We start from the raw sequence: 11,902 nt of genomic DNA on the forward strand, positions 1-11,902 counted from the left end.
TTTGAATTTTATTTCAAGACCGGTCAAGACCACAACTGATGGCACATCAAAAATGTATTTTTTATCATTAATTTTATGCAGTTTATTCATATGATGTTTGCATTGCTTAAGCATTGTTTAAGTTTCTCACAATGACATTTTTTCTAATTTTATTACTAAAAACACCTGCATTGTGTTAAGTGGATGGCAAGCCATGGAAAGACTTAAGTTGATTTCAGGTCTTTTAGTTTTTCTTCACTTTTATTTGCTAATAGACAAAGATAAATTCCCACATATCTGCAATGTCTTTGATTATTTTATCAACTTCTCTGATGGCATACACACACACACACACACACACACACACACACACACACACACACACACACACACACACACACACACACACACACACACAAGAAGTGCCTAATCATATGCATATTCCACGTTTTCATCGTAAGTGTTTTAATGCAGTGACTTGCACTGGTCATGGTCTTGGCCTGTCTTGGTCTCGACCCTTTAAAGTCTTGGTCTTGTCTCCGTCTCGGCCTGTCTTGGTCATGATTTGGTCTCGGTTTAGGTGGTCTTGACAACAACACTATTAATCAATATTCTCTTGATCTAACAGCGGTTTACTAAAATATTTAATTTATAAAAATATTGCAAAGGGAACCTTGATCGTAAGGCACATACCAATAAATAACAATTATTAGACAGAACTGAAAGATATTAAAAACCAAGATGCGTGTGATTAAAAGCAGTCCACTTTCTCCAGCCGAGGTTGATTTGTCTGCGAGTCAAACACCATGAAGGAGAACTGACTGAGCTCAGGAATCTTGTTGCAAGCAGCACCTTTAAATAAAAGACTTGTATGATCATCCTATTTACATTCAGATTGGTTATACGAAATTATAAAAAAAAAACAGACATTTATTTTCCTACCGTATCCACCAGTAGTATTGGCACAAATAACAGCTCCAAAAAATGTGGGGTAGTATTTCTTGATTCTAGAGATGGCTGTCTTGCAAGCAATGGATGGTTCAGCTCCAGATCTCATTAATTCAACAGCTAAAAAACTTTAACAACAATAAATGTCTGTGATTAAAAACATTAGAAATGTCAAATTATTTCACAGAGTTTATGGATTAACCCTCCCAAATGTTAATGTTGTCAGAATCCACTATCAATTAATAGGGCTGGGTATCGATTCAAATGTTCCAGATCGATTCGATTTCGATTCACAAGGTATCAAACCGATTCTCGGTTCTGTTTTTTATTCAGGTTGTGACAATTAAACGGGCAAATGCGCGTTTTCTCAATTAATGAATTACGGTGAAATGCCGCCACATTCAAAAGCCAGAGGCCGCTTTCGTGCAGAAACTCCATTTGTGCCAGGAAAAAGTATCATTACAAACACTATTCCAGGAAATATCTAGAGGCATATTTATATCGCTGTTCTTCAGATTGTTTCAGGTATTTTCATGATAATAGAGAATATTTTGAATGATTGTGTTTGACGAGTGTTGCTTTTTTAAATGCACGTTATTAACGAGTCAAACTCGTGGTGATTTTAGATTAATAAGGACTTCCTACTTATCCCGGAGCCATAGTACATGCACAACCTGTGCATGAAACACTGAATCGGAGCCTTACGATTCAGAATCAATTTTAGACAGGTCTTTTTAATGGGAACGCGATGCATCGATGCACATCCCTATTTTTTATACTCGATTCTCGATTTTAACGCAATGAATATAGATTATATCAAATATTATATTATATTAGAATATTATATTATTATATATATTATATTAGAATATACACTGAATGAATGAATGACAGGCTCGCTCTTGCTCCTTGGTAACATCGCGCAAGGCAAAAAAGAGGGTGATATCTAGTAGAGAAGACTAGTAATTAGATTAACGTTAATTTTACGTTCAATGTTTGCGAAAATAAATATGGGGGAAAAATCGAATCGTGGCCTTTGAGAATCGATGTTGAATCGACCACGTAAGAAAAAACCCTGATTAATCTTTTTTTTTTTTGCCCAGCCCTATCAATTAAACATTGGATTGTATTCTACCCCTGTGAGGAGCTTGTCTTATTCTGTTGATACTTTTGAAAAAGTTTTATCAAGTCAGTCTAAATGTAGCTTTATAGTTTTTAGACGAAATTAACTTAAAAAAGTGGCTTTAGTTTTATTATATAGAATTAAACGTGGATCTCGCCATAAACATAGCCATAGAAACTGACTTTGCTTTAAAAAAAAAAGGAAAGTTTATGGATATAACATTGCATGTATTGGCTTACTAAAATATATATAATTAAGGATTTCATTTCAGTAAACTCCCACAAAATGAACTCATCAAGGGAGCTCATACCATTTTATGGCTGATTCTAATAAAAGAATTAATCTCGTAACAAGGGTAATTACCTTGGAAGAAAACGCATCATGACGTCTCCATCGCCAGTGGCAGCAGCTCCCCCCACTGTGCTATCTGCATACGCTCCAGCTCCAGCCACTGGTGAATCACCTACACGGCTAAACAAATCAACATACATGTTCATTACCAGTAGATCTCAAACAATAAGGAGATGGACACAAGTAACTTTAATGAATTACTGTTAGTACTGTCTTAAATAATATATTTTGTTAAGTTTCTCTTCAGTTTTAAACTTTCACAGGACTCTGCAATAATTTTTTAAATGTCAGAACCACCACAAAAAGTTTATACCTACCCAGGTATCTTATGATTTGCTCCATTAGTTGATGTTGCAGCAGCCACCTTTCCATTCTTATCAATCACAATCATTCCTAGATAAAATGAACTGTAACAGGTCAACAATGAATGTAATCAAACTTTTTTTTAACATATCCTCAACTTATTAGACATATTGCTAATATATATATATATATATCTCACAATAGGGAATAAACATTATTATTCATCGCAATAAAATTAAACCGATGAGCTACAGTAATCAGGTTTAACAGTAAAATATTGTTCACAGACATAATTCGCCTAAAAAGCATCTTGTTTAATGCACATGGTTTCATTATATTTCTTGCATTTACAATAAACAAACAGGAATGTTACCAATTGTATCATGAGCCCTGGGGTCAATGTTTCTTTTCTTATGTTTTGGCCTCCATAGCATGGCTTTGGGCTTGTATGGCCCACAAAATTTGGAGGGGTCTGGAAAAACATTCTGAAAAATAAAAATACAGAATGTTCTTAAATAATGCATTGATTTGAGAAGAAAAGAAAACTTTGACTTTAAAGTTTGCATTGCATAGCCAGCGAGGCTATATTTTTTGTTTACATATTGCTTCCTAGTTTGCCTTATCAACTTTAGGGTTTTCTAAGCTGTGAAAATATTTAGATTTTTAAAGATATGATTAACTTGGCCAACAATGCATACAGTTTTATCTACTTGCGTATGAGAACACAAATGTATTCAGAATATTGTTCTCTGTATTTCCATAGGGCTTTGACTGTGCCAATAGCACAATGTTGGAATCAACTCTTGTATTCTTTCTTCATAAAACTAACAATGCATTATTCATTGTTGCTATGTTTCATTTTGCATTTTGTTTTACAGTGATTAAACCAAAATCCTCCCTAAACATCACTGATGTTCTCTATATGGGCCTTTATAAAATTTGTAAAGCACAAGACGTGCTGATTCTAGCCATAACAATGACCGTTTATCACAAAGGTGTGTGGTACATTTGAAGTATATCGAAACATTTATCTACCACAATTCAGCTTCTAAAACTAAGTTCGAAGTTGCAAAATGTGCTTAGGAACTTGAAGTTTAACCCTGGGGTGATGATTACAAAGGAGTTCCTGGTTTTTGGGGAAACAAACTCACCTTTCTATAGTTGGGTTGACAATTGTTCTGCAACCATTGGGAGAAAATTGTTATTGATTTGTTAGTGGACAAGTCTTCAGATTTAAAGCCCATGTTTTCAGCAAAGATTGAGGCTGCAGAAAAAAAATGTTTGCTTTAGTATTAAAACATATAGTGCAACCGAATCACATACAGAGCTGGTTTAAAATAAACATTAAATAAAGGAAAAAGCTAAACTGGGAGCAGTGGGAGGCTGACTTCGCTTTTCTCATTGTAATGTGGATATTTCGCATGCAGTAGAGCAGCCTTGTATAAAGAAAGAATGCTGCTTTAATACTCCATAATTCCTTTTGATTAAGAGAACAGATGAAATTAATAGTTTTCATGCTTTATAGAAGTACAAGTAAGATAAAGTGCTTATGACTATCTCTGTCTGAACAGGGCTCCAATGCCTAAACATATTTTAGATAAATGAATGGTGGAATAGGCCAGCAGAACATGCACTCATTGCAGACTATTTGGGTACCTTTCCTGTTTTTTCCAGTGATGAATTCAACATAATGCTGAAAAAAGTCTCTGTTGGATTAAAATCTGGTTATGGAGAAGGATATCACTGTTATTTTTGTGAAACCAGAATATGCTTTTGATACGGTGTGCTTTCCTGCAGAAGTAGGCATTAGAAGATGGCCATAAAGAGATGCACATGGTCAGCAAGAATACTAGGAAGACTGCAGCAAATCTCTAATAAGGGGCTAAATGTGTGTCAAAACTATTATACCACTGCCAGTAGCCTCAAGTGTTTACAGTAGATTAGATCCATAAACTCATATTGTTCAAAACCTATTCTAACTCTACCATCAATATTTGTCAGACTATGCAATGATTTTCCAAATAATCCAATTTTCCAGTCTACTTTTTGTCGTAGCTTTTCCTGCCAGAAGATGATGTTCTGGTGCATAACACTGTCGCAAAGCTATGTTATTTCTGTGTTGTTGGTGTGAAGCAGCATTTTCCTTTGAACACTACTTTAAGGTGTTTGATCCCACGAAAATGTGTGTTCAGTTTTTCGCACAATTCTTTGTAAACGTTTGAGCTTGTTATGTCTGAAAATGCCAGGTGAATAAAAGGCATGCTTCCCTAGTGTACTTGGTGTTATATTTTTTTGTCCTTAATATGCTTAAAAAATCTTAAGTACTTCAACATCTACTGTGCTATTTAAGACACCATGATTATAAATAAAAAATGATTTTAACATACTATCAAAAATGTATTTAGTTATGACATGAAACTTTCATACAAAGATGGGTTCAAGTTTACTATAAGTGGTAACTAAATAATATTTTTTTTTCAAACAGTGATGTATAGACCTTTTGCGAGTCAATGGCACAGTTACGTCACGCGCGCATGTGGTGGCAGAAAAACAGTGGAAATGAATGAGACACGAGTGAAACGAACAATATAACTCACTAGAAAATGTTTTGTTGTGCTGTTGAGTGTCAGAATAGGAATGCCAAAATAGATTCATTTTTATAGTATACAGTCGTCAAAGACACCATTTGAAGATAACCGTAGGTGTTTATGGTTGCAATAAGCCCTCAACCGGACAGACTGGAGTGATGAAATCATTTGGAAATCTTTTAATAATTACAATAGAAAATAATAAGAGAAGATATCCGGTGTTCTGTCGAAGTCTGATCCCTCTATGTGTTTCTTATAGCGTTTATCACGTTACGTTTATAATTTATTTCGAAAGATTAAAGATTTGAATTAGTTCATAATATCAATAATATTACCATTTATTAAAGTTTTCGTATTTTTTTCGTTTTCTATTACTTCTTTTTACCTTATATCTTAGCTTATGTCTTCTTCCTGTTTGTTCTAAATTATGATGTTTACTAATAAATATATACACATAGCACACACATGCACGATGTAAAGTGTTAATAATATATAAACAGGCCTATACAAATTAATTTGTATGTAAACATAATAGTTTTAGAACAAACACGTAGTCTATAAATATAAGGTAGAAATTGAAAACAGGAAAATGATGAAATATTTAATAAATGATGACGTCAGCGATTTATACTGTAAAAAGAATTGATTTACCAATAAAGAACAATACATATACATTACATACATGCACACAATTAGTAGCCAAGCCATTTAAACTTCTAATTTATTTTAAAAATAAACGTAACTTGGTGAAAACATTATAAGAAACATTACACTTAAGATAAATATAGGGGAAACAGACTTCTACAGAACACCGGATCCATAAAAATCACAGTTTAACGCTAAAACACTTCACACAGCTATTGAGAAGCATTCACTTTCTGCCACCAGTTGGGCTCCGCCCACAAAAAACGTCATCTCTGTTTGCAAACATGCAAAAGGTCTATTTAATGCAAAAAGTTAAAGGCACATTTTAATTTAGATTCATGTTGCCTGAAAATAGCACAGTTGAGTACACTTAAAAGTTTTTAAGATTATCTTAGGAAGTACTAAAGAATAATTTTTAGTATATTAAGTATATAAATAGAGCACTTTGGGTACATTATGGAAGCGTACTTTTTTCACCTGGGATCTAAGACCAGCAGTTTATGAGACACTCAAGCCATCCCACTCAAGTGCACATTTCTGTCCCATTTTGACATTTGCTTATAATGACATTCAAACATCTTGACCATATCTGCAGGCTTTTACATTTATGCATTCAGCTGACTTTTAATCTAATCTAAAGTGCATTACAATGCATAGACTTTATCCAAGGAGTTGCTTGCAGGTTGATTAATGAACAAATGAAGAGTTTGGTTCCAAAACGCAATAAATCTATTTTGACAAATTTCGGTAAAAACGTGTTTTCTATACCAAGAAAGTGACAAGATGAAAACCACTATTTTCTGTTACAAACTTTCACATAGCATCTTTAGGTTATAAAAACATAAAAAAATTCAAATCCATAACTTGATTTTCAAAGATTTATTATAAAAACTGATTCTTTTTATTTTAACTGAAGTTTTTATTGAAAATTCTATAAATCTATTGAATCAATCGCCTATATAAATGTGCATTCATCTTTGCCATGATATATTCATTTAGTTGACTAGTTGTACACACTAATTAAAAATATAAACATTAATGGCATTAATTAAAACACTTACTTTGTGATACTAAGAACACTGTCATTGCTGCGGTTATACTTGACGTCGTCGCTTAACGTTTTTCACAACGATCAGCTGTAAAATGTTTTGGTCCTGCTCGATTTCGTTGACTTTGAGTAAAATTCTGGAAAGTTTTTCATAAGATCCTCTGGGGTCAATGTGTTATGACAGAAACTTGATGCTGTCGGCCCGGGCAAACATGCACCCGTCTCCCGAGTGCCTTTTGCGTAAATTATTAGATGTTGATGGCTTACGTTTCTTTCCCGTCACAGAAAACCATCAAAGGTTTATCAATGCTATTAAAGTATTATTTTGTTTTTGTTTGTTTGTTGATCACGAAGTACATAGTAGATGAGGAAAACTAGGATTCTGTGTACTCAGCGCGCCGCCATTGTTTGTTTTCATTGCGTGAATGGTGCGCTGTAATCTGTGGAGTGGATTTATGGCATTCTGTAGAAAAGGGGGAGTGGCGTTTATTGCATTTTGGGAAAAAAGGGAGAAAAGATGACGGAATAACACGGCGGATATAGGATTTTGCGTAAAATTAAGAATTGACTTTTTAATACTGACCTGATATAATACTGATTCTGGCAGTAACTCATTTTTTTTTTTTCAAAAATGGCGTTTATTGCGTTTTAGAACCAAACTCAAATATAAGTCGCCAATACGTGTATAGTTTTTGTACCTGATTCTCCCACTAAGAAGGTGTGATCTGTGTTTTCCATTACTGCTCGAGCCACACCCACAGCATTTTTAACCCTGCGCAGGTCTCCCACTGCACCCACTTCCATTGTATCTCTGAAAAAATCAGGGGAAAACAGCACAGTTAGCATTTTACATAAATAGTGATTATTCAGTTTACAAAGTTAAAAAATAAAATAATGTACTGAATTAAACTGAACATATTAACACAGAATTACGCACTCTGTGCGCCTGAGTGGGAACAGTTTGAGTCAGAAACGGAGATGGCAGTCCAGAGCTTGACATTTTTGCGACCATAAAAAACACCTGCAAGGCCTGAAAGAGATCAAGCCTCAGCCAAGTAAGAAAAAGTAACGCAAAAGTAACTTAAAAGTAACGTAAGCATTACTTTCCATGAAAAGTAACTAAGTAATGCAATTAGTTACTTTTTGGGGGAGTAACTTAAAATTGTAATGCATTAGTTTTAAAAGTAACTTTCCCCAACAATGCCTGGGACCGACATTATCATAATTCCTCCCGCTTCGGACTTATAGCCTGTAAGTTTACTCCTGTTAGCAACCGAATCTTTCAAACATGGTAAGTAGCGTCACGTTTCCAGCTGAAGTCAGAGGTATTAAGACCAATAACAACGTACAGATTAGCTGCCCAATCAGGGACACAGAGCTTTTTAAATCTGAGCGTTTCAGGAAGATACTGAAATCTGGAGCTACAAATAGACGGTATGTGGAAATAATGTATTTTTTAACCGTAAACCACGTCTATTTGGCTACTTGCTTCATGAGGACATAAGTGGACATGGTATATTGATTTGAAATATTTTATTAGCTAATTTGTAACAAACAAGCAGTGTTATGAAGGGGAGAATGTCAGCTGACAGGGTGGGGATATCTTTGCAATAACATCCGGCTGGATGTACATCATCCCATTTATTACATGGCTACTTGTAACATTAGTAAATATTCAATTAAAATAATGATTTTATATATTTTGTTAAATTTGTAAGAATCTAACCGTTTCTCAATTTGTAAGAAAGGACAAACAGTTTCCTCTGCTTTAAGACAACACAAAATTCGAAGAGGAAAATGAAATTTGGAATTATTTATTTGAAAATGTAGTCTCATATGTTAGTGATTAGACAAACACAATTTTTGATGTTCATTGTGCAAATAAACATTTAGTATGATGGAACTGCCATCAGAAGATCTTAATCTTTTCAGAACAAACGTAACCTCTTACAAGGGGAGACATATAAATTTATTTTGCCCTTAAGAGAAGCAATCAGCCAGTCTAATTACAAAGCCTTTGCAGTTAGAGTAGGACGCGCTACTGTATTCCCATACCCATTCATGATCATAGCATCCAAGGTGGTCTCTCCCTGCTCGTCCGGGTGGTCGCCAAACCCCACGCTTCCGTCACACTGCTCCAGTTCACACAGCCCGCAGCCCCTCTCCACCGCATCAACAACCGAGCCGCCTTTTTGCAGCGTGCTCCAGGCTAGAGAGAGAGAGAGAGAGAAACACAATTTAGATTAAAGTCTGCACTGACATGCCTTTGAGGATCAACCAAAGAAAATAAAACCGAAGCAGGTAGTATCAGAGACGCGCGGGTCGATCAGCCATAATAATAGTGCTGTTTGTTTACCCGCGCTTGTTGCATCTTCAAAACGCCAAGTATTGATAACCAAGGGAAGAGAGGCTCGGCTAATAGGGAGCAAGCAAATGATGAGACCTATTTTTATCATAATGAATTACTCTAATGCACTTCCTCTAAAAGGGCAAATCCTCAAAACATCTTTAGTTGACTATCATGTGCCTCGTCAAGAACTACTGTAAGCACTTCCGTGTTTTGTCATGTGATTTCGTCACGAGTTTATTTAAAGGGACGGCGCAGTCAGAAGGCTTGTTCGACTTTGTGCGGCGCTGCTAGAACTGACAGACGGATGACGTCAAAGTGCCGCGAGAGCCAGACGAAATTACACTTCGTATGATTTCTCGGATCATTCTCGCGGTACTTGACGTCCTCCGGCTGTCGGTTCTTGCAGCGCTCTATAAAGTCGAAAAAGTCTAGAATGTGCGGTGTCAAACAGACGATGTTATTTGTAACTGGACGTTTTCCAGTTTTTTAAACATCTCAGATATCAACTTAAAAAAATAAAAACGCTAAAAAATAAATTTTTGCTAAAATTATATTACTTCAAAGTCAAAGCAAAAGTTTTTTGCTTTTAGTACGAATATGTTAGCTTAATGAATATTTGGTTAGCATGCTTCAAACTTTGGGGAAATTTGCATTTAAAAGATATAAGCATTCAAAACTTACTCTATCATTTTGGATTAACATAGATAAATGATTTTTATGACATCACTTCAGCTTCTCATCAGATTCCAGTTAGTGCTGAGCAAATATTAATCGCGTTTAATCGCATACAAAATAAAAGTGTTTTTTTTTTTGCATAATATATAAGTGTGTGCAATTATTATGTATATATAAATACACACACATTCATATATATATTTAAATGTAAGTGTGTGTGGTAAATATACATAATACTTACACACAGTACACACACATATATTATGCAAAAAAAATCACTTTTATTTTGTATGCCAATAATCGCGATTAATTTTGCCCAGCACTAATTCCAGTCTGTGAGGTAAACTAAACACCAAAAGTGCCTTGAATATTACCCATAAAAATTTAATAATTTTTATAAAGTATACTAACCATTTGGTGGGCTGATTACCATTTGTATTACCATAGTTTTAAACTATGCAAGTACTCCATCAAATGATATACCTTTTACTTGGATTTTCTTTGGCATTAGAATAATTTCTAAACTAACTGCACTTCACTTCTGCCACATTCGACCTGAAATCTGTTAAACAAAGATGCCTGCAACCTTAAACTCCAATAAATGTGATGTATGATAATATTCATAAAAAACATATGCCTGCCCTGAAGGCTTTCCAGGTATTATTCCAGGTATATTCCAAGCCTGCAATATTTACATAAAGAAATTGATGTTTGGCTATGTAATATATTCCTGCATGCTATGCCAGGTTGAGGTATTGATGGCATGTGATAAGCTGACTAAATAGTGTTCTCTATATTATAGTAAATCCTATAATTATTTGCCCTGCCCTTGTATGCTAACCCAGAAGCAGCCGTACATACAGGTTGTGACAAAACATTGCTCTAACCAGAACAAGAAAGCAAAGATATTGAATTTGCTGTTACATTATTCATTAAAAGGAATATACAGTTTCTAACATATTTTATTCATGGATTTGCCCTCATACAATAATGCCTGATAAAAGAGTCTGTGTGCAGCAGAGGAGAGTGTTAGAGCTTAAAGGAGGGGCTGAAGGACAGCTCTGAACCGGTTATTAAAAACACTGAGGACATAAACAGATCTAACACTACTGACTTAAAGTGACTCAACAAAAATGTCTAGGAATCTATTACATAGCCAAACATCAATTTCTTTATGATAATATTACAGGCTTTTTTGGTTACCTGGCAAGCCTTCAGGCATATGTTTTTTAATGAATAGCATGTCCTACAGTATACAATACATAACATCTAATATGATTGAATACTAAACTGAAACTTTTTTTCACTGTTCTAAAATAAATTTCTCTTGACATACTGCAGATGATTTTTTAAAGATAAACTGTTTCATAGAGAATACATTTCAGTTATTTTAAATTAACCGAATGCACACATCAATAAAATGATTTATTACAACTCATTAAAAACATTGACACAGTCATTGCTGTGTAATCTCATTAGTTTTTTTTTCAGGATTTGCTTTGTTGTTCTGACATTCCCCATATGTTTCTGTCTGTCTTATAGCATTTATTGTATTTTTTCTAGCACCTTTTGTTCTGTGATCTTGCTCCTAGTCCTACAGTATGTGTAGTAAATCATCTAACTTTTTCCCGCCATTGACGAGTTAACTTGACAGAGGAGTTAACTCGTCAATTAAGAGAAAACGCTTCTCTGCCAATGACAAGTTTTTCCGGCAATCCGTATTTCCGCTATTATCCTCCAGATTGCGCTCTTACCCAACTTATACAACCCGGAAGCAACCCTTCATGTCAAACAGTTCAAACTTAGGCTGCGTCCGAAATCGCATACTGTGACAGTACTGAATTAAATGAAGTACCTACTTATCGACAGTTAAAACAGTTTGTTCAGCTGAC

At 34.8% G+C, this 11,902-nt stretch overlaps 1 protein-coding gene across 1 annotated transcript; it reads right to left on the reverse strand.

The window, feature by feature from the left end:
* Positions 1-23: 23 nt before the first annotated feature.
* aga (aspartylglucosaminidase) lies at positions 24-9,560 on the reverse strand. The gene is made up of 9 exons (XM_055177674.2): positions 9,342-9,560; positions 9,041-9,194; positions 7,684-7,796; positions 3,856-3,968; positions 3,078-3,189; positions 2,719-2,794; positions 2,414-2,521; positions 922-1,055; positions 24-831 (listed from the first exon to the last, which is right to left on the reverse strand). The coding sequence occupies exons 1-9, from the start codon at positions 9,439-9,441 to the stop codon at positions 731-733; spliced, it is 1,011 nt and encodes a 336-aa protein (XP_055033649.2). The 5' UTR covers positions 9,442-9,560; the 3' UTR covers positions 24-730.
* Positions 9,561-11,902: the final 2,342 nt, after the last annotated feature.

Source organism: Misgurnus anguillicaudatus, chromosome 16 (genome assembly GCF_027580225.2).
Source record: "Misgurnus anguillicaudatus chromosome 16, ASM2758022v2, whole genome shotgun sequence".
In the NCBI taxonomy this organism is placed as follows: Eukaryota; Metazoa; Chordata; class Actinopteri; order Cypriniformes; family Cobitidae; genus Misgurnus; species Misgurnus anguillicaudatus.